This window comes from Cyprinodon tularosa, unplaced genomic scaffold, assembly GCF_016077235.1.
Source record: "Cyprinodon tularosa strain WSP-4 unplaced genomic scaffold, ASM1607723v1 ctg484, whole genome shotgun sequence".
Taxonomy (NCBI): domain Eukaryota; kingdom Metazoa; phylum Chordata; class Actinopteri; order Cyprinodontiformes; family Cyprinodontidae; genus Cyprinodon; species Cyprinodon tularosa.
Genome location: NW_024039212.1, coordinates 35335 through 59219, shown reverse-complemented (window position 1 = coordinate 59219; position 23885 = coordinate 35335). Strand labels below are relative to the sequence as shown.

The window sequence follows — 23885 nt, the reverse complement described above, 5'->3', positions numbered from 1 at the left end:
AGCAAACACTGGTTCACATTAGAAGGCAACATATTTATTTGTTCTTCTGCAAATACTGCCCCACAAAATGTATTTAGCTTCTTACTACCCAGGTGAGTTAGAGGTTTATCTTTAAGATAGTAAAACAAACATCCAAGATGATACAGTTTTAGCAGAACTTTCCATAAAGGCAGGTTTTGCTCAACAGTCTGTTTTAACACGGTCCAACCGCAGTCTTAAGGCTACTTAGCAATATTTAGAGTACAGTCATGTGGATTTCTTGGGAGTATTTAAAAGTGAGGAATGCTGTTTAGAAACAAGTACCACAGCTGTACCTTTTTCACAGTAGCTTGGAGTAGCTGGGTATATACCGTATGATCAATACTCTGGAGCTTTAGATTAGTTTACTTTCAGCAAATCCAATCACTTGGTGAATGGTCGTAGTGGGTCAAACAGCCTTTAAGAGGTTTTTGATACAGGATAAAATCTTGCACAGCTGGTTTAATGCTCTTACAGAACTTGGAAATGGAAATTTTTTGATTCCGACTCCGGCCCACCCAGGGACCAGTCCATTCTACCCCACAGAGAGCTCGACCCTATAACTTTGGCACTGAGCTGAAGACTTGAAGAGGGACACCACGTCTCACTCAGTAAAGGAGAAAAGGAGGTTATTTTATCTAGAGAGAAAAATGGGAGACTATGATGTGGAGACTGCGTTTCTTGGACAAATGGGTCCCTACTTCTGGGTCACTTTCTTCCTTTTGAACACAGTTTTCGTGTCAACTGGATTCAACGGACTATACATAATCTTTGCAGGGGCAGCCCCAAAACACAGTTGTCTCATTCCAGACGTCAACCTGACAGAGGAGTGGAGAAATGCCATCATACCATTAATAATGATGGGTGGTGAAGAAGTTCAGAGCCAGTGCAGCAGATATAATCTGACTGTGGTTAAAGATTTTTCTGATGAGGGTTATATACCTGGAAGGGATATTAATCTTACCACACTGCCTCAAGAAGGATGTTTGGATGGATGGAACTACAGCAAAGACATCTACCAGTCCACAATAGTCACTGAGGTCAGTATGGAAGAGCATTTTTAGTTTTTCTTCCTCTTACTGCTGTTCTTCATTGTTGTTGTTTTTTTCATGGCAAATCCAAATTTCTGTCTTAACAGTGGAATCTTGTTTGTGAGAACCATTGGAAAGTTCCTTTTGCTTCCTCAACTCTCTTTGTGGGATATCTTTTTGGATCGCTTATCTCTGGACAGCTTTCTGACAGGTATTTCATCCTTAATCACACTTTAATAAATCTGTTAAGCCACTTTTTCATGCTATATTGGCCCATTTATGCAATGCATCATTCTCTGTGTGCATAATTCGGTCTAAAAGAACTGACAGAAAACTGTTGCAACATTTAGCCCAATTCACAATTTTGACATGTAGTGAATGTTAGTGAGGAGTTCTCATCAACTGCTGACAAAGACAATAGCGCCATCTCCTGTTATAGTGAATGCATACACAAGCAGGTCATTTACAGTTCTGTGAATTGGATCATTTTCATATTTCCACTTTATCTCGATTTTTGTTCTTCTCGATTTGACCATATATTTTTTTTTCCTTTTATTGGAGGATATATGTTAAGTCTTTTAGGCAGCATATCTGTAAGATATTTTATTTTTTGATATTTTTTTGCTCTGTATAAGAACATAGGGAAAGGTGATTTATTTTAATAATTAAAATAAAAAGGGAAACATAGTGATTCTGCATTAATGTTTACAAAAAATTGTATATTTCAAGGGTTGGTGTTAATTTTGATGATTGTTACAGCTAAAGTAAATCCAAAAGTCCAATTTTACACCATTTACAGCACTGACCTGACAGAGAGGTCAACAGTAGATGTTATCATAACTAAATGCAAAGGAATCATTGAAAACAACTAAATTAATATTTAATATAGTTAATTTTTGTATTCCAGGCAGTTAACCAGTTCCCATGTTCAGTTGTTGACACCACAATGTTTATTTAAATCTCAGGCTTTCTTCAGCAGTTCTATATTTTGAAGATTTTGTAGCTACATGGTCATTTTAACAGTTTGTCACCTTTGGTAGACTAGGCAGGTACCAACTACTGTTTTAATAAACACAACAGGATTCCACCAGTGCTAACTGTGGTGCTAACTGTGGTTTTGATCAAATAGATTCTACCAACAACAGCAGTTAATGGGAATAGAAACGTCAAACTGGAGCTCAAACAATCTGAATTCTGTGTCCCTACCCCTTTGTCATTATAATTTTTAAATGACGTGCAAAATTTTACTACATTGCTTCAAATGTTTTGGTAGGATGATTTCGGCTTAGAACAAAAAAATAGAAATATAATGATATTTGTGTGGGTGTTTTTGTACTGCAGCACACATTTTGTCCAGATTTTAAGCCACATGTTTTTAAACACTCCAAAATCTTCAATTGTATTGATTGCAGATAGTGGTCACAACTTTAGAAACAACTTTTATGCCAACAGCCCTTCAATTGGTCATATGAGCCCTAGCATTAGCAATTCTAAATAAAATAAAAACTGCCTGATTTATTGGTCTAATGTGATTTTTAAAACAAAAGAAATAAAATGCAGTTGTATGGTTAAAAAAAACAATTTTTTTTTTACCTTTTCAGTCGTTAAGACTTACCTGTAAATAATTTGCATTATCTTTTCAGGTTTGGGAGGAAAAAAGTTCTTTTCATGTCCCTTGCAGCTCAGTCCTTCTGCGTTCTGCTTCAGTCGTTCTCTCAGTCTTGGAGAATTTTCTGCGTCATGTTCCTCTTTGTTGGAGCCTCTCAGATATCCATCTACATTTCTGGATTTGTACTGGGTAAGTTCACCCTGTCCTTTTGAAATCTCTAAAAGATCTAAAAGCAACCAGTATACAGCAGGAATTATATTAAAATAAATAACAGTACTAAAAGAAATGAAGTAATAACATTTACAGGTCATTAATATGTGCAGTTTGTGTTTTTTATTTTTTTGACAGGTACAGAGTTGTTGAGTAAAACCATGCGAGTTCTCTTTACAACTCTTGGGGCTTTCCTTTTTTACTGCATCGGCTACATGACACTACCTTGGATTGCATATGGCATCAGAGACTGGAGAGCTCTCTTAGCAGTTTTGTCAGCAACATCTGTGGTTTACATCCCTTTGTGGTGGTATGTATGTCATAGGACCCACTGATTTTTTAGTAAAGGAAATGTGTAAACTTTATGTACAAGCATTTTTTTTGTTTGCATAGGTTCATCCCAGAATCACCTCGATGGCTGCTCATTCAAGGAAGAAAGACAGAGGCAGAGGCCATTGTGAGAGATGCTGCCAGGAGAAACAAAGTGCAGGCACCATCTGTACTTTTTAAAGAATCTGAGGTGAGAGTTGTATCTTTATTGCTGTGTAATTCAATTGGTTCACATATTTTTAATGTTGATGATCAATTCTGTGTTATTTGAAGAAATGTAGAGAAAACCATTTCAATTATGTGTTTTATTCACCTCAATCTGTCTATAGCAAGGACCTTCAACCCCAGTCCTGGAGGGTCACTGTCCTGCAGCCTTTGGATGCATTCATTATCCTACTAAACTGAGCTAAAAAGCTAATTTACCTCATTGGCATTTCAATAGGCTTTTAGAAAAGCCTGTTAATTTGGAGTTAACCTGATTTAGGCTTGTTCGAACAGTGATGCATCCAAACGTTGTAGAAAAGTAGCATTCAGGGACTGGAGTTGCAGAACCCTGTGTTAGGCCTTTTTCTGAGATATGTTCCACTGAAAGAAAATAGTTAAAAACTGTACAGATGGAGGACATTGTAACTGCTAATTTCACTTAAAAGCACTCCTCTCTGGCTGAGTGATAACGATGATTGAATTAACAGACTTGATCTGATTGTTTTTTCGACTAAATCACTCCAGTTTCCTTTATAGATTTATTCTTGTCTGCTAGTCTAAGTTAGACCTAAGTTTCAATGGTTATTCACCCTATAACTCTGTTTCTGAGATAAAACACAAAAAGTAACTTCCTTTTAATCTTGAATTTCCAATAATCAGTTAACTTAAAGAGGTATTATGGGGATTTCTAATGATACTGCCACCTGTGGCCAAAAAGAGAACTGCATCACTCTTCTGTTCATTCTCATAGCACGTGCATGTACTTAACAACTTCTTGCTTGTTTGTTTTTTATGTTTTCCACCTTACCTTTAGTTGCCATTGGTGTCTGAGTTAAACTGGATGCCAGTCCCTTCTAAGTTTCCACAAAATCCATTTTGTATATAAAGTTTCGATTGTTTGCCTGGTCGGACCCTTTTAGCATGGGCCCCCATGACATCACGCTGCCAAACAGGACGGGATCCTCTGACCCGAAGTAAATTAAGGAAAATAGGCCACAGGCATATAGATGCATCGGCTCTGAACCATTGAGGTGTAAGTCTGCTCATCAAATGATGTAAAGGGTCACATAAAAAGGCCTTTTTTAAATATATTTTTTCAGTAAAAGCTTAAATACTGTAGGTGAAATATAATTAGAAAAGTATTTGCTAGAGTTGTAGTCAATGCCCAGACCTTTTATGGCCTCTAAAGGTCCTTGGTTTCTGTTGGTGTGGTCTTGACTACAACACTAGTATTTGTTTTACATTCTTAGGTTTACTTAATCGTCGTCCTTCAAAAGACACTGAATAACACTGTTCCAAGCCGAGAATGGTTTAATTTTATAATGATGCACCCACAGACAACAAAGTGCTGTGTTTTGCTGTTGGTTTTTGGGATAGACCATTGAAAAGATGTACTTGTTAAGTTAAATTAAAAGTGGCTTTAAAGCTCTTTACAAGAAAACGTTGAAAAATGTGGCCTGTTTAGGGTAAGAGTTCGGTCTCCTTGCTCAAACACCCCCGAAATGAAAACCAGAGCAACCCAGTTATTTCTAAAGCCACCAAACAAGTACATAGAGTCCACCTTATTCATCTCAGTTCTGTTGGTGGTCAGGGGGCCTGTTGGTGCCTCACTTCTGTCAGTCTGCCCGAGAGCAACTATGGCAACAGTGTAGCTTACGTACATGTACCACACTGTAGCCACATCAGCGTGTGAAAACCCATGTGAACAGGTGAATCATTGGATAAAGTGTGAATGGTTTTTAGTCCTCTTACTTTATTAAGTGCTACACAAATACTGTCTGTTTAACAATTAACCACAAAAAAAGGCTGTGGCTGTTAAAGTGTTAGAGGTCTATTAAAGGACATTGGAGAAGGAACAGCATCCTGTGGAACAAAGGATTACAACCATGAGGACGGGGACAATGTTGTAGAGAGTTAAGAAAAAATAATTGGGTTTAGAAAATTTACATCTTTAAATATTTTAGTAATTTCAGGTATAAGACTTTAAACCGAGATCTACTTATATACCAACATTTAGATCTCACAACTTAAGTTTTGCTCTATCTCTACATTTATACTTGCGCTTAAGTTGTGCAGAGGACATGCTGTGCCTGAGACAACTGTAGTGTAGACTTGCATGGAATCCTTGACGGAATAATAATAAATTGATCAATTAACTTGTTACCTTTAAATTTATGTTAGGTAAGACCAAACTTAAAGGAATAGTACACCCAAAACATGATTAGCCTCCATTTTCTACTCACCCCCATGCTGAACAAAACTCTGGAGTACTTTTTTGATATCTCAAATGCATCTGGAGATCTGGGAGGCTTCTTGCTGTCTGCTGACATTCAAATAATGGAGGTCTATGGTGACCGAGACAGAAAGGTCCATAAAAGTCCACAAAAACGTGTCAATATTCCTCCATACTGCTCGTCCAATGTAATCCAAGTGTCCTGAGTGGGTAGCATCTAGAATTTACTCGAAACAAAGTCATTTAGAACGTTTTAGAGCATAAACAGTAGTGTATAGGATTTCCTAATAGCGCCCCCATGCGCGCTCACGATTCTACGGAAGCCGGCAGACCAAACCGGAAGAAAGTGCGCATTCAGCGTCTGCTCTGCCGATAATGCAAGCGTAGAAGAAGAAATGTGCTGTTTACCTGTGCAAAGAAAGAAACAACGAAAGAAAAATGTCTGAGGACTTCAGTGTTGAGGAAGAGCATGAGTTCTTTGCCGAGCTGAATGCGCTGGTTTGGTCTGCCGGCTTCCGTAGAATCGTGAGCGCGCATGGGGGCGCTATTAGGAAATCCTATACACTAGTGTTTAGGCTCTAAAACGTTCTAAATGACTTTGTTTCGAGTAAATTCTGGATGCTACCCACTCAGGACACTTGGATTACATTGGACGAGCAGTATGGAGGAATATTGACACGTTTTTGTGGACTTTTATGGACCTTTCTGTCTCGGGCGCCATAGACCTCCATTATTTGAATGTCAGCAGACAGCAAGAAGCCTCCCAGATCTCCAGATGCATTTGAGATATCAAAAAAGTACTCCAGAGTTTTGTTCAGCATGGGGGTGAGTAGAAAATGAAGGCTAATCATGTTTTGGGTGTACTATTATTTTAAGTCTCAACCTACATTCAAAAAGGTGTGTGGAATCTTTACAGTGAATCCTCGTAAAGGCAGCGTCATTCTATGAGGATTATTTTCTTTAGCAGTGACAATGAATGAGGTAAATGTCACAGTAAGATGGTAGATATAACTACAGGACAAATAAAAAAAACAAGATCTGTTGAAAAATAGCAAAAAATTCCATCACAAAGACAAACATACAACCAGATCTTCAATTTTTTTGTGTAGACAAAGGCACATTTGTGTATAAATGGCCTATCAACATTTTTGGGACATAAAAATAATGTTCAAATACAGTATATACAAAGTTATTCTTACCTAAATGAATGAACAACATTTGTGTCTATATTTATAAAGCCCATAAAGCAAAATAAATGCCCCTTAACTGCTTTAAAAGGAAGTTCAGCAAAGTTTTTCCTTTTAAATTCCGAATTGATTTCTAAATTACACAAATCATTGTCGTTCAGCTATAAAGCTATCACTGCTTTGTTTGTATTGCATGGAGTTGCATTAAGACATATTAAGGTGTTGGTGGTTTGATTACATATTAAATTTAACTCTTATATTTGTTAACCCTTGAACTAAAAATAGACTTGTGTGACATTTTTTTCTTTTTTTGTGTGTGTGTCTTTAAATGTAACTTATATTCCAGGTTGAGAAAATTCCTGCTGGGAAGAAATACACAATGCTTGATGTTCTTAGGTCCAGCAAAGTCAGATGCATCACAATGATGTGTCTCCTTTTATGGTAAGCAACAGTTTTAAATGCAGGTTTTAGATAGAATGAAACCATTTTACAGCTTAGTTCATATAAATATATGCATAAAGAGATAAGATATAGACATAGAAATGACTTGCTGTCTCTTTTGATGTCTTAGACACTCAATCTTTGGTGAAAAGTTCCCCCCTAACAGACTTGTTGTCTTTTCAGGATGGCAATTAACATCGGATATTTCGGCTTATCCCTGAATACTTCCAACCTGAGTGGCAACCCTTATATGAATTGCTTTATATCAGCCATCACTGAAGTACCCGCCTATATTGTCTCTACTTGTCTGCTGAGGAAATGTCCACGACGAGCAATTCTATCGACGTTCCTTATCATCGGAGGAGGAGTTCTTCTGCTCATACAATTTATTCCTGATAGTAAGGCGCTATATTTCTGATTATAATATCAAATAGAGAAAACATCAGTAGCCCTAATGGGAATCCATACGCTGTTTTTTGTTCTAAATTAGAAAATAATTCAAAATCATTTAACATGTATCCAGTATTTAGTCTTTTAAAAGGAGAAACATAAATAAAACTACCTATATAGGAATTATTTTTTTATATACTCACCTGACAGGCTTTGTAGTCATTTACTTCAGATTACTAAATCATGTTAAAGCTCATAATGCCTGTCCGAGCTGTTTATTAGGTAAAGCCCAATAAAGTTGAGCTGGTTATGTACACATGCAGAACTCTCAGCTTTATCAGGTGAAATACTCAGACATTGCACATCAGTGTTGCAACTGGTATCTGAGCTGCTGACTGTGCAAAGAGTTTACCACAGGGTGGAAAACGTGACCATTGTGCATGCCACATGTGAGGTGACTTAAGTTTAAGTAAAGTAGCAATAAGGTAACACATTATCTGTTTTTTTGTTGTTTTTTTAAAACAATATCATACATGCATATATATTCTAAAAGCATGTTGTGTCAGGTATGAAACCAGAAAAGCAAAATTTTCTTTTACATGTTAAAGCAAACTGAAGCTTAACAATAAACCAGACCATTACATTTAACTGGACTGTAATGCTAAGTGGCAGTAAATGTCTTGCTATAATGCTCAATGACACCCAACCTGTCATTTGGCAGGACTTGCACCTCAGTATTATCATGTTGTCGTCTTTCTTTATCTTTAGATCTTGCCTTGTAGAGACATATCAGCAGCTTGTTATTTTTTATCTGCTTTTGGTCTGAAGCCTCATGTTGGCATGTTTGTGTTGCTAAAAGAACCTCAGACTCCTTACTGCTTTTATTTATTTATTTTTTCTTATTCTTTTTTAGCACTCCATTATGTTGCTCTGGCACTGGAAATGACCGGCAAGTTTGGCTTCACTATGGCTTTCACCATTGTTTACATCTACACTGCTGAGATCTATCCCACCGTACTGAGGAATGTAGGCATGGGAATGTGCTCCTCAGCTGCTCGTATTGGCAGTATCACAGCTCCTTACGTCATCTATTTAGGTACTTCCTATCTCTGTTGGTCACAAAGCCATTATATGCACAGATATCATAAAAATGCAAAAAGCATCTACAAAGAATACTTAAAGTAAAATTTCCCCTTAGAGAGGAATACTAGTTTATTATTATACGTGACTTTTATTTCTTATCATTTTACAGGCACATATAATAAGGTTTTACCTTACATTTTAATGGGAAGCCTCACCATCGCCTCTTCTGTGGTTAACTTCTTCCTACCAGAGACCTTCAACAAAGATCTCCCAGAAACAGTGGAGCAGATGCAGGAATGCCGGGGGTATTTATTGGTTGTTCAATCATTTTTGGATTTTAACAAGAACTACAAGCAGTTCATACGAATAAGGAATTTTAAAGCATCTCTTTTATATAGGAATTTCCTCTAAATATAATGTTGAATATAAGAAAAAAAAATTATATAAAGACACATAAAACCATTTTTAAAAATAAATATTGACGGGTGAAAAATACGACAAATGGCAGTTTTTATTATTGTAAATGTTTCTATGAGATGCAATACGAACCATTCTAATTTAAAGTTATATCATAGCCTATCCTTGTAATGGACCAGATTTCAGATATCACTTCAAACAGCTCTACTTTGAGATAAGACGACTATATATGTGACGACTATATAGTGACCTAAATTTTTCAAAGGACAAAAAAAATAATTAATCAGATTTTCAGTTAGCTGTTTAGAACTGGTTTGAAATACCAGAGTTCATTTTAAAAGTATTTTTTATCAAATTAAAACTCTGTATAAATTAATTTGATGTGCCCTTCACAATTTGAGATTGGATGATCCTGTGGCTATACAAGCTTCCAACTCTATAATTTACAACACTTGAGGTAACTAGAGGCACACTGTGCTGACATGCTACTTCTTTGTGTGACGTTCAAGGATAACTGAAATTCAAGGATATATCAAAATAATAAGAGAAAAAATCAACAGGTTCCGAGAAGTGATTTATCCTTTGGTAAATTTCTCAAAACAAAACAATGTTAATCTTTTTAAACAAGATTATGGAAATGTCAAACCTTCCAAAAAGGATATAGACTCTGTATCAAGAATCAAAACCTGCACTCAAACACAAGGATAAATGTGGCAACCTTTGGAGACACATCATTAGGCTGATGAAAATAAAATAGTTTGGACATTCTAGTCATTTTTACTTTCAAATAAGAATAGGGAGCCTCACAAACAACTTCTCCAGACATCAACTAGGAAATACACCCATGAATGCAGATAACAACAAACAAAATTACACTTACAAATACTTTAAAAATGGGTAGAGGACAAAAAAAACCAGAGTGTTTGAAGTAACTATCATTTATCTCTGTGTAGGCAGAACAAACTACAGGTGCTGGTCATAAAATTAGAATATCATGAAAAAGTAGATTGATTTCAGTAATTCCATTTAAAAAGTGAAACTTGTATATTATATTCATACATTACATACAAACTCATATATTTCAGATGTTTATTTTGTTTAATTTTGATGATTACAAATGACAACAAATGAAAATCTCAAATTCATCATATCAGAAAATTAGAATATTGTGAAAAGGTTCAAAATTGATGGCCCCTGGTGCCACACTCTAATCAGCTAATTAACTCAAACCACCTGCAAAAGCCTTTAAATGGTCTTTCAGTCTAGTTCTATAGGCTACACAATCATGGGGAAGACTGCTGACTTGACAGTTGTCCAAAAGACGACCATCGACACCTTGCACAAGGAGGGCAAGACACAAAAGGTCATCACTAAAGAGGCTGGCTGTTCACAGAGCTCAGTGTCCAAGCACATTAATAGAGAGGCGAAGGGAAGGAAAAGATGTGGTCGAAAAAAGTGTACAAGCAAGAGAGATAACCGCACCCTGGAGAGGATTGTGAAACAAAACCCATTCAAAAATGTGGGGGAGATTCACAAAGAGTGGACTGCAGCTGGAGTGAGTGCTTCAAGAACCACCACACACAGACGTAAGAAAGACATGGGTTTCTGCTGTCGCATTCCTTGTGTCAAGCCACTCTTGAACCACAGACAGCGTCAGAAGCGTCTTGCCTGGGCTAAAGAGAAACAGGACTGGACTGCTGGTGAGTGGTCCAAAGTCATGTTCTCTGATGAAAGTAAATTTTGCATTTCCTTTGGAAATCAAGGTCCCAGAGTCTGGAGGAAAAGAAGAGAGGCACTTCATCCACGTTGCTTGAAGTCCAGTGTAAAGTTTCCACAGTCAGTGATGGTTTGGGGTGCCATGTCATCTGCTGGTGTCTGTTCATTGTGTTTTCTGAGGTCCAGGGTCAACGCAGCCACATACCAGGAAGTTTTAGAGCACTTCATGCTTCCTGCAGCTGACCAACTTTTTGGAGATGCAGATTTCATTTTCCAACAGGACTTGGCACCTGCACACAGTGCCAAAGCTACCAGTACCTGGTTGAAGGACCATGGTATCCCTGTTCTTAATTGGCCAGCAAACTCTCCTGACCTTAACCCCATAGAAAATCTATGGGGTATTGTGAAGAAGAAGATGCAATACACCAGACCCAACAATTCAGAAGAGCTAAAAGCCACTATTAGAGCAACCTGGGCTATCATAACACCTGAGCAGTGCCACAGACTGATCGACTCCATGCCACGCCGCATTGCTGCAGTAATACAGGCCAAAGGAGGCCCAACTAAATACTGAGTGCTGTACATGCTCATACTTTTCATGTTCATACTTTTCAGTTGGCCAACATTTCTATAAATCCTTTGTTTTTATTGGTCTTCAGTAATATTCTAATTTTCTGATATGATGAATTTGAGATTTTCATTTGTTGTCATTTGTAATCATCAAAATTAAACAAAATAAACATCTGAAATATATGAGTTTGTATGTAATGTATGAATATAATATACAAGTTTCAGTTTTTAAATGGAATTACTGAAATCAATCTACTTTTTCATGATATTCTAATTTTATGACCAGCACCTGTAACTGTAAAGTACAGGACATATGGGTCAAAACCCTTTCTAAAGGAACAGAGAGCAGTTTAGCAATGTTCCAAGGACATTTCTGAAACTTCTGAATTCAAAGACATGATATGATTTTAAGTATTCTGGCAATAAGAAATAAGAAAGATTTTTTGTAATCACCACTGACCTAAATAAGAAAAAGATGAGTTAAGAAATTTGATGTTTGACAGTGAAAGAACAATCAGGACTGTTGTTCATTTTCTGTTTTTTAAACACATTGCAGGTTCTGTGGACGGTCTGAAAAGAAGAAATATTTTGAAAACGGAGCATCACGTAAACGACCCATTCTACAGGAAGAAGCATCTGAAGTGCAAACACTCAGCCTTTAAACTTTTTTCATTCTAAGGATGGACATTTTTTTCCTGATCTAGGCAGAGATCAGATGAAGTCTGACTATTTTCCCACTGTGATATGCCCACTGGGGATCCAGGAAACCATTAACAAAACCAAATGTTGTGGTGTTGTTTTTTAGGCTAAGCTGATGGATATGACTATAAGACATTTTCTAATAATGTTACAAAATTCTAAGTGAATAAATTATTTTTATCCACTTTAACCGTGTGTTTGATTTGTCTACCCAATTTTTTTTTAGTATAGGGGTTATATAAAGTTGTACAGAAGGCTAATTTTTCCTAAAAAGAGATTTTTTTATTTATTCCTCCAGGTTATAATTTTTTATTTTTTTGTACAGTTTAGTAAAAAATGTGATATATTATGAGGAAACATAACTAAACTATGGAGCATAATAATTACCCAAATTTAATCCTACACAATATATGCAGGATGGGCTAAATTACCATTTAACTCCAGTAGACAGAACGCAGACAGAAACTTCAGGGAATGGTTTAAAATTCTTGACAATTATACAACGAGGCCTGATGTCTGCTCATAGGTTTTTAGAATTTCTACTAAAGTAAATAACTAAAGTAGCAGAGCATTAATGCTTTGTAGTTGTTTTTTACACTAAGTGAAATTCAAAAGTGTTTGAATTAGATGTTACTGTAAGTGAGGAGTGGAAACCCTGTAAGATAACTATACAGATGACGCACAGCTCTACATTACAATGTCACCCAGAGCCTTATAGATAAAAAGAATGTGTAGCCTTTATCACTTTAAAAGTTGACGGTAGGGAGAAATTTTCATTTTTTTAACTTGCCTCAGGGAGATTTCAGGCAGCCGACCATTAATTAATTAAATGACTTCAGCGACCCTCTGAGAAAACCAGTTGAAAATAAAAAGTCTACTGTTTCATACTGCTATTGTTCTAATTTGATTGTATATAATCCATACAGGGCTATATAGCTATAGCTTAGTGCTGATGATGCAATCTTTAACAAATTCTGATAAGACATTAATATAACCCCATCTTCATATAAGGAACATTGTCACCACACTCACATAAGTGCAGTAAGTGTTCATAAATGAATAAATAAGATACCTATAAGTCAGTCTGCTTGAAGCCTGTTCTCAATACAAATATGAAGTAGAATTGATGTTATTATAAAATGAGGAATCGTGATTTGAGCCTGCCAACTTAACACTAAATTTATGAGACATGTTTGCACTTCACAAATAGGTTCACAGCTTTGAAAGTGTTTTCTATTTATAAAAGCAAATAAGATATTTCCAAATTGTGCCCCTAGAGCTTTATGAGTGCAGTCAGCTCAGATTAAATTTGGAAATTGGCTCCTTGATTCCAGCTGTAATTTGATGTGGATCTATTTAAGCAAAGTTTCAGGGAATGATATATATCAAAGCAACATACTGATGACATATAGAGAACTCATGGGGACTGTTAATTACCAAACCTGTCAATCTGCACCTTCTAAAAAAAACTACAGTTGCACATAAGAGTTTTTAGAAGTTGAACTGTCCTGACAGGTGACGCACAGTTCCCTAGTGACAATCTATCTAAAACCAAATAAACTACCATCCAGCATCCTTATCTATACTTTGTCCACCTGTTACATCAAAGGAATTAATATACTTATACACAATTTTTTTTCCCCAGTTGAAATTGAAGTACCATTTTTAAATTCCAGGTGGTTTTTATGCTCTGTAGGGCAGAATTCTCACAGCATCTCAAAGGTTTGCACTTTGATAGCACATTTTGTCATGGTTTTGGTTTTTTTCAAGTTTTATTTTGAGTTTTCATTGGTCTTATTTTGATTTTTGTGTTCTAGGTATTTTTGATTGTATTTGAGTTCTTGGATATTTCCTGTTTGCCCTCTTGTGTCAGTTTCCTTTTTCCTAGCTCCCTTCTTGCCTCTGTTCAACCTGCTCCCAATCTGCTAATTAGCCTGGTCTTTGTTTCTCTCTCCCATATAATCTCCTCCTATTCAGTCACTCTTTACTGGTTTGCCATCATTTCTTTGCCCCCTTGTTTTGAGTGTTCCTCACCTTCAGTATTTTGGATTTTTGCTTCTGTTGAACTTTTTTGTTAATTAAACTTCAAGAAAACTTCTTCAGCTTCAGTCTGCATTTGGCTCATGTCAAACCTCCACCCCCACTGTGACACACTTTGATACTAATTTATATTTATCGGGAGTTCTGCAGAAGGCATTGTAGAAACAAATGAGCTGACACCCTAAATTTGATATAAATTAGGGTTAAAACCCCATTTGTTTAAACTTCCATATCAGTGTTTTATTTCAAATGTGTGTATTCAGGTCCAACTTTTCCTTACTATCCTTTTAATATGTAACTGGAACTTGTTATACTTTTTTCCTTTTCTTTTTTTTTTTTACATCATGAATACCAACACCAACTAGATTCACTTAAAGGAATAGTACTCCCAAAACATGATTAGCCTTCATTTTCTACTCACCCCCATGCTGAACAACACTCTGGAGTACTTTTTTGATATCTCAAATGCATCTGGAGATCTGGGAGGCTTCTTGCTGTCTGCTGACATTCAAATAATGGAGGTCTATGGTGCCCGAGACAGAAAGGTCCATAAAAGTCCACAAAAAACGAGTCAATATTCCTCCATACTGCTCGTCCAATGTATTCCAAGTGTCCTGAGTGGGTAGCATCCAGAATTTACTCGAAACGAAGTCATTTAGAATGTTTTTAGAGCATAAACAGTAGTGTATAGGATTTCCTGAAAGTTCATTGTAAAGATGAAAGATCATATACAAAGGTGATGTAGTTTTTCAAGGGTGCTCCATGGTTTAGTTCTTTTCATGCTACTATTTTACAATAGTAGTAAGATGCGAGATACACGAGCTTGTTCATTTGCTACCTATAACTGTAATCCCATTGAAAAATTCTGAGGGAATTTAAAGTTTAATTTTTAACTAAATTTCAGAGGGTTTAAGCATAAATGTATCTTCTTTGGTTACTTTTATGTTTTTAATGAATATCTCTCCCCATTTCCAAATTGATTCTAGGAACGCAATGACTCCATGGTTAGTGTGTATCGGAGGGCATGTCTTATTACCGGGAGCCCTTTATAGACAAAGCATGTGCTGTGCACATATATAAAAACATGTGACATTTTCTGCATAAGTCAGCATGTACAGTATAAAAATTAACTTGGTGTGAAAGTGCCCTGCTGTGAAAATGTGCTCCAGTGACACAAACTTTTTTAATCAACAACAATAACACACAACAACTCAAAACTTAAATAAATTTAAATATTATGTAGTTTAGTCTTATTTACTTCAAGGAGCATTATATGTAATGTTTCTTTATGAATGTCTCCTTTTGAATGAAACCAGAACATTGACACTCAATCACATTTATTCACATATAATAATATAGCACTCCTAAGAAATCACAGAAACAGCCTCAGTCAGATGTAAACTTTACATACTATGTAATGTAAATGTGCATCTGTCTGTGCACCAAAGAGTATAAAATCCATGTGTATTCTTAATTTCTTTATCTTCAGTTTTCTTGGTTAAATAAAGGTTAAATAAAAACATTTTAACAAAGCTAATTGCACATAGCTGCAAAGAAAACAGACTTAAAGTAGGCTCTGAGGAAGACGAAAGATTCCTAGGTATAAAAAAAAAACTACTTATTTTTGTAATGTCCTGAATAATTTTAATATTTATTTTACTTCCTATAGTATATGTGGTGATGTGTTCCTAGTAGAAATATGGGGGCATACTTGGATCATTATTATGATTTGTTAAACATTCAAGAATTCTTTAGAAAATGAAGAATACTATGAACAACCCTTAGCATCCTGTTCAGCAGCTAGACAGGGCCTCTTGAACTTCATACTGTCATGATCTACTGTTTTTGTCATGGTCTTAGTTCTGCTGTTCTTTACTTTGCTCCTTGTTTTCTAGATTTATTGGTTTAATTCCAGTTTTGTTGTATTTCTAGATTTATATTAGTTCTCATGTTTTCCTGTTGTCCCCTTTTGCCCTCTTGTGTGTGTGTGTGTTCCTTTCCCCTTGGCTCCCTCGTTGTCTCCTCTCACACCTGTTCCTTGTCTGCTCGTTAGCCCTCCCTTTGTCTCTCTCTCCTATATATGCTCTCCCTCTGCTCTCACTCTTTGTTGGTTCCTTGTCTTTGCTGTCCTCCCGTGCTGTTGTCCACATTCCTCATCTCTCCCTGGCTTCTCGTGTTTGGTTTTCCCCAGATGTCTCCTCTGTTCTGGTTTGCCTTTTTATTATTAGTTGCATTTTTGGATCCCTGCCTTTGTTTACTGTTTTGCCCCATTAAAACTCCCAAGAGTTGTCCTCAGCCTCTGCCTCTGCATTTGGGTCCAAACCACAACTAAACCCTGACAATAGGAACCAACCACAATGGACCCAGCAGAGCCCAGTCTGGACACCCTGAGGGACTTTTTCCTCAACCTAGGCAATACTCTGGACTCAATATCCAACCTTACACCGCCTTGGAAGAGGGTGAGTGCAACTAGCCAACTTAAACAGATTCTCCTCTCAAACTCCACACTCATTTCTCCCCCAGTATTATATGAACTGTTTGAAGAGTTGGAGTGGAACCACCAAGCAGCCAGCGCCCAGCTCTTCAGCAGACCTCCACCACCCAAGCCATCTCTTCATCTCCTCCCTACCCTGCTGTCAATCGCCTCCGGTCCAGTTCCACCACCTTCACCAGCTGTTGGTCCCCCCATGCCGTCTGCCTCCTCCAGGCGTAAGCGCCGCCGGGGGAAGAAATCCACTCCCTCTCCGGCGGGTCAGCCTGACGCCTCCACTCCCTCTCCGGCGGGTCAGCCTGACGCCTCCACTCCCTCTCCGGCGGGTCAGCCTGACGCCTCCACTCCCTCTCCGGCGGGTCAGCCTGACGCCACCACTCCCTCTCCGGCGGGTCAGCCTGACGCCACCACTCCCTCTCCGGCGGGTCAGCCTGACGCCTCCACTCCCATGGGTCAGCCAGCTGACAGCCTTAGCTCCCCTCTTAACCAGGTCAGTTTCTCCCTAAATCTCAGTCGTCACCTCCATGACCAACAGCTAGCCCCATCCTTAAAGAAACTCATTATTACACCCCCTACAGTCAGTGCTCCCCATATTGAGGAGTCTCAATTATGGACCTTCTTTTATGGGGAGAGGGAGGATCTATTCCCTTTCCTTCCACCTCCATCAGTTCCCTGTCAGCCAGCACATCCCAAGCCCTTTAGCGGGCCGGTTTCCCTAGCTCCAGAGCCCTTTAGCGGGCCGGTTTCCCTAGCTCCAGAGCCCAGTAGTGGGCCAGATTCCCTAGCTCCAGTGCCCAGTAGAGGGCCAGATTCCCTAGCTCCAGTGCCCAGTAGAGGGCCAGATTCCCTAGCTCCAGTGCCCAGTAGAGGGCCAGATTCCCTAGCTCCAGTGCCCAGTAGAGGGCCAGATTCCCTAGCTCCAGTGCCCAGTAGAGGGCCAGATTCCCTAGCTCCAGTGCCCATTAGAGGGCCAGTTTCCCTAGCTCCAGAGCCCATTAGAGGGCCAGATTCCCTAGCTCCAGAGCCCAGTAGAGGGCCAGATTCCCTAGCTCCAGTGCCCAGTAGAGGGCCAGATTCCCTAGCTCCAGTGCCCAGTAGTGGGCCAGATTCCCTAGCTCCAGTGCCCAGTAGAGGGCCAGATTCCCTAGCTCCAGTGCCCATTAGAGGGCCAGATTCCCTAGCCCCAGAGCCCATTAGAGGGCCAGATTCCCTAGCCCCAGAGCCCATTAGAGGGCCAGATTCCCTAGCTCCAGAGCCCATTAGAGGGCCAGATTCCCTAGCTCCAGAGCCCATTAGAGGGCCAGTTTCCCTAGCTCCAGAGCCCATTAGAGGGCCAGTTTCCCTAGCTCTAGAGCCCATTAGAGGGCCAGTTTCCCTAGCTCCAGAGCCCATTAGAGGGCCAGTTTCCCTAGCTCCAGAGCCCATTAGAGGGCCAGTTTCCCTAGCTCCAGAGCCCATTAGAGGGCCAGTTTCCCTAGCTCCAGAGCCCATTAGAGGGCCAGTTTCCCTAGCTCCAGTCCCCATTAGCGGTCCTGTTTCCCTAGCTCCAGTCCCCATTAGCGGTCCTGTTTCCCTAGCTCCAGCTTCCCCAGTGCCTGTGCCCATTAGCGGGGCAGCTTCCCCAGTGCCCATTAGCGGGGCAGCTTCCCCAGTGCCTGAGCCCATTAGCGGGGCAGCTTCCCCAGTGCCTGAGCCCATTAGCGGGGCAGCTTCCCCAGTGCCTGTGCCCATTAGCGGTCCAGCTTTCCCAGTGCCCATTAGCGGGACAGCTTCCCCAGTGCCTGAGCCCATTAGCGGGCCGTTTTGCCTAGCGCCAGAGACTCCTGAGCCCATTAGCGGGCCGTTTTGCCTAGCGCCAGAGACTCCTGAGCCCATTACCGGGCCGTTTTGCCTAGCGCCAGAGACTCCTGAGCCCATTACCGGGCCGTTTTGCCTAGCGCCAGAGACTCCTGAGCCCATTACCGGGCCGTTTAGCCTAGCGCCTGAGACTCCTGTGGCCATTAGCGGGCCGTTTAGCCTAGCGCCTGGGACCCCTGAGCCCGCTCCGAGTCATCCTGATATCCCTGAGCACACAAGTAAAAGGCTCTCTAAAATAAAGCTCAGCGGGCGCTCCAAGCCTCCACGGCCCCTCAGCGGGCGCTCCAAGCCTCCACGGCCCCTCAGCGGGCGCTCCAAGCCTCCACGGCCCCTCAGCGGGCGCTCCAAGCCTCCACGGCCCCTCAGCGGGCGCTCCAAGCCTCCACGGCCCCTCAGCGGGCACTCCAAGCCTCCACGGCCCCTCAGCGGGCGCTCCAAGCCTCCACGGCCCCTCAGCGGGCGCTCCAAGCCTCCTCTGAGGCTGTTCCCGTGCCGCAGTCGGCGGCCCCCTCTGAGGCTGTTCCCGTGCCGCAGTCGGCGGCCCCCTCTGAGGCTGTTCCCGTGCCGCAGTCGGCGGCCCCCTCTGAGGCTGTTCCCGTGCCGCAGTCGGCGGCCCCCTCTGAGGCTGTTCCCATGCCGCAGTCGGCGTCCCCCAAGGTTCCGGCAGCTGCGTCTGAGACGGCGTCCCCCAAGGTTCCGGCAGCTGCGTCTGAGACGGCGTCCCCGGTGTCCTCCAGAGGCCCTCCTGCGTCAGAGACGGCGGCGTCGCCGCCGGCGACCTCCAGAGACCCTCCTTCGTCAGAGACGGCGGCGTCGCCGCAGGCGACCTCCAGAGACCCTCCTCCTTCAGAGACGACGACGGCGTCGCCGCCGGCGACCTCCAGAGAGCCTCCTTCGTCAGAGACGGCGTCGCCGCCGGCCCCCTCCAGAGAGCCTCCTTCGTCAGAGACGGCGTCGCCGCCGGCCCCCTCCAGAGAGCCTCCTTCGTCAGAGACGGCGTCGCCGCCGGCCCCCTCCAGAGAGCCTCCTTCGTCAGAGACGGCGTCGCCGTCCTCCTGAGCTTCTACCTCGCCTCCGGCCTCACGGCCGCCCTCCAGAGACTCTTCCTGGCCACCGGCCTCACGGCCGCCCTCCAGAGACTCTTCCTGGCCACCGGCCACACGGCTGCCCTCCAGAGACTTTGTTTGCCCTCGCCCACCTTGGGTGGGTTGTTTTGGTTTTGTTTGGACTCTGCGTTTGGTTTTGTATTTCGTGCCCTCCTTCCTGGTTCCCCCTCCGCCCACCCAGGGTGGGTTTTTTGTTTCTGGACATTTTAGGGCGTCTGGGATCCGCCCTTAAGTGGGGGGCACTGTCATGGTCTTAGTTCTGCTGTTCTTTACTTTGCTCCTTGTTTTCTAGATTTATTGGTTTAATTCCAGTTTTGTTGTATTTCTAGATTTATATTAGTTCTCATGTTTTCCTGTTGTCCCCTTTTGCCCTCGTGTGTGTGTGTGTGTATGTTCCTTTCCCCTTGGTTCCCTCGTTGTCTCCTCTCACACCTGTTCCTTGTCTGCTCGTTAGCCCTCCCTTTGTCTCTCTCTCCTATATATGCTCTCCCTCTGCTCTCACTCTTTGTTGGTTCCTTGTCTTTGCTGTCCTCCCGTGCTGTTGTCCACATTCCTCATCTCTCCCTGGCTTCTCGTGTTTGGTTTTCCCCAGATGTCTCCTCTGTTCTGGTTTGCCTTTTTATTATTAGTTGCATTTTTGGATCCCTGCCTTTGTTTACTGTTTTGCCCCATTAAAACTCCCAAGAGTTGTCCTCAGCCTCTGCCTCTGCATTTGGGTCCAAACCACAACTAAACCCTGACAGTTTTGGATCTTTGATTCTGTTCAGATTTTTCTTTTTAGAGTCTTATTATCTTCTGGATGCTTTTTTTGGCTGTTTGCTGCATTTACAGTCTGTGATTTTTGTCTTTCTGTGTTTGCTGTTGAGATTGATCTTGTTTTGAATTATATCTTAGCTTAACTTTTCCATTGTGTTTTTCTTAAGTTACTGCTAATGTTTTTCCGAGTAGTTTATCTAAGTAGGACAGTTCCTCTGTCAGGATGAAATATTATCTTCATTATGTATATGGCAAAGATTTGGGAATGTAATCAGAGTGGTGTCCTTTATCTAAGAACATAGTGTAATATTTTGATAAGGCTGGAGCCATGGATGTCTCCTCATTTACAAACGTGCATAAAATAAGGATGTGTTGTGGCATACTGGAGTTGTAAAAAAATGCTTCTTAACTGTGATTTAAGTCCACTTCAACAAGAGGCAAGCCCGGTTGGCAAGCGCTGCCTTCTGTAACCCTAAGCAAATTCTCTGGTCTGAGTAAAATTACAATGTCTGTCAATGTCTTTTGTCAGGACACATGGTTATTTAATACATATACATTTTGAAGTGTTATTTAAAGAGTTTGTCCCGAGTGATCTCTTCTCTCTCAGGTAAGAATCAGGGAAAGAAAGCCTATAGGTGTAAACACAGAGCTTTCCTTCATAAGTATCTTGTATCTTATGTTTATCCATTGTATAAGTTATCTTAAGTTTTTTTCAGTCTATTTCCCCTTCCTGTACTATTTCCTTGGTCATCCTGTGTTTCTTAGTTATTAGTCCCATTTCTTTTTTGTGTCGTCTCAGTTTTTCTCCAAGTTACATTTAAGACCTGTTGTTTTTCCTGGTTGCTCTGCCTTGCCCCCTAGTGCCACTCTCCCTTCCCCCTTGTTCCCTTCTAGCTCCTTCTATCCACACCTGCTCCCAGTTAGTTAATTACTGCATGGCATTCTCCTCCCCAGTATTTATGCTCCTATCATTCTTCTGCTCAGTGCTGGTTCCTGCTGTTTTGTTCCCTGTACCTGACCCCCAGATTCCACATACTCCGTCAGCGCTCCGCTCCGCCCCGCTGACGTACGTCGTGCGGAGCGCTTGTCTTTCATGGAAATCAATGAGAACGGTTCCACATCCACCGCTGCTCCTCCGCACGTCTCCGTCCACGTACGTCTTCTCCGTCCGTCACCGACAAATTACGGAGCCGAGCTATTTTTTGCTCCGCTCCGGTCCGGCCAAGTCAAGATCCGCAATTGCAATCGCACCAAACAGGAAAAAGAACCTCGACAAATTCCGGTTCGTCAAATTAAAATATAGTAGCAACAGATTGGTGACTTTGCGTGGAACTGTTTATAAAGCCGTATGTTCGGAAAGGAAGCTCGAGGCGGAGAAAAAGCTAGAGAATATATATACGTGTATATATATGTGTGTGTGTGTGTGTGTTTACAGTCATGGAACTCTGCTTACAGCTCCTTCATATTTCATGTACACTAATAACCTTTGTACATGGTTCTTGTTGATGGCATTAAAATCATTTCAAATAGCATTAAAATAACATTAAATTAGAGTCACTCACTCCTGTATGAACCCTGTGAGCGCTTGATTTAATATGGCATATTAAAAAAATCCCACCATCATCCAGCATATGTTCAGTTTCTGCCCAAATATATAAATATATATTTGTAGATTTTTGTAACAGAGATAAGGATAATTCAAAACTGCTTTTTTTTTAATGAACTTGTTCTCTACAACTCAGCATCTCTTTTCATTCCTGTAATAAGAAGTTTCTTTTGAATGGATTTGATTAAACTTTAAGTCCCTCGGTATAAAATAAATATTTTAATGGAGATGAGAAATCTGCGTCCTGGTTGGTGAATAACCAATAGTTTGGATCCAATCATTTAAATAAACGGTGTTAGTTTTTTTTTTTTTTTTTTTTTAGATATTTATATATATTTATGGATATTTTTTAGATAATATCTGACGAAATTGTTTTTAGAAGCATTTTTATTAAAGAATCATAAATGCAACGATAAACATATTTAATTAATTTTAGTGCCAATTAAGGCCTTGATTAAAAAAAGAATTATGAATTGTAATTATTTTTTAATGATCCGCGGAAACCCTGGTTCATCTGGCGCATGCCCTCTATGATCTCCAAGGAACTCAGAGCGGAGGGGACGGAGCAACAGCGGCGGCTGTAGGCTTTGCTTTGTGCAGGCGGTCTGGAGCGCAGCGGAGCGGAGCGGAGCGCAGATGGAGTATGTGGGATTTCGGGGTGAGCCTATGTTCCTCCCGGTGGTTTATATTTCTTCTTTACATTTCTGTTTTTGTTTTTTGTTTTTGTCTGGCTCCTTTATCATCTGTAGTTTTTGTAAGAGCTTCTCAATTCTTTATCAAAGAAACACCAAAATCACTTTCTGCTCTGCCATTATGCATTTGGGTCCTCCCCTAATCAAAACACATACAAACAAAGCAAAACAAAACCTGGATTTTTGTACATGAGGCCCCAGGTGACTTTTTAAAAAATGAGTTTTTGCAAACTTTTTCATACTGCACCTTAATCTCTCCTCTTTCTCAGGATTGATGGTTGAAATATATGTGCAGTAGAGCAGGCATCCCCAATCTCGGTCCTCAAGGCCCCCTGTCCTGCAGGTTTTAGAGGTTTCCTTGCTCCAGTACAGCTGATTTTAATTGAAAGCTGATTAACAGGCTTTTGGTCTACTGCAATCATTATAACCAGCTGTGCTGAAGCAGAGAAACCTCTAAAACCTGCAGGACAGGGGGCCTTGAGGACTAAGTTTGGGGATGCCTGCAGTAGAGGATATCAGTTTGAAGTTTTGATGGGAAAAGGGTTAATGCTAGGCCTTCCACAACAAGAAATGTGTGGGGACAAAGGGTATCCCAACACCGAATCACCTTCGAAGAAGATTATGCATCTGAGGAAGCAAAGAATTTCAAGACTTAGCTGAATCATATTAAACCTTTGTGTAAACATTTACAATAATAGATTCATCACACTGCCAATAGAACATCCTGTGTAACTTCCCCTGCAGCCTGCAAAGGCCCAACTGCTGACATGGTTGCTGTGTTCGTTTTCAGCTGCTGCTTCCTCCAAATGAACCAGCCTACCTGGACTAAGTCCTTCGAAGGCTTTGAAAATAAGGAGACTGAAAGAGGCTATAGAATTGGACAGGTAGAGCTTTCCCTAGCTGTCATTGCCCTCACTCATCATAAGCTCTGTCCCATAGAAACCATGACACTTCTTACTACCCTTTTCTGTGCCAGTTTCATTTTTGAGGAGCTTCAGCAGTAGTACCGTTGTGGCAGTAATCAGATTGTAGTCCCCCACAGTGCAATTTGTGCTTAAATGTCAGCCAAATTCATTTGCACAGGTACAGATAAAACCTCTCAATAAACCGAATATTACCTGCAAGATATCTGACTCACTAATTATTCAAATTAACTTTTATAATTAATTTAAAAAGAAACTATTCACATATTTGTTTTA

The 23885-nt window shown here is 40.7% G+C and overlaps 1 protein-coding gene across 1 annotated transcript; it reads left to right on the top strand.

The window, feature by feature from the left end:
* Positions 1 to 198: 198 nt before the first annotated feature.
* Positions 199 to 12301, top strand: LOC119794597 (solute carrier family 22 member 4-like). Its single transcript, XM_038302219.1, has 10 exons — positions 199 to 1058; positions 1157 to 1260; positions 2693 to 2847; positions 3007 to 3178; positions 3262 to 3388; positions 7169 to 7263; positions 7447 to 7661; positions 8567 to 8749; positions 8906 to 9041; positions 11996 to 12301. The coding sequence occupies exons 1-10, from the start codon at positions 669 to 671 to the stop codon at positions 12099 to 12101; spliced, it is 1683 nt and encodes a 560-aa protein (XP_038158147.1). The 5' UTR covers positions 199 to 668; the 3' UTR covers positions 12102 to 12301.
* The last annotated feature ends 11584 nt before the right edge of the window (positions 12302 to 23885 follow it).

Coding starts and splice junctions, on each gene's coding strand:
- LOC119794597 (XM_038302219.1), top strand. CDS start 669: ATGGGAGACTATGATGTGGAGACTGCGTTTCTTGGACAAATGGGTCCC. Junction 1,261..2,692: donor TCTGGACAGCTTTCTGACAG/GTATTTCATCCT, acceptor TTATCTTTTCAG/GTTTGGGAGGAAAAAAGTTC. Junction 7,662..8,566: donor CATACAATTTATTCCTGATA/GTAAGGCGCTAT, acceptor ATTCTTTTTTAG/CACTCCATTATGTTGCTCTG.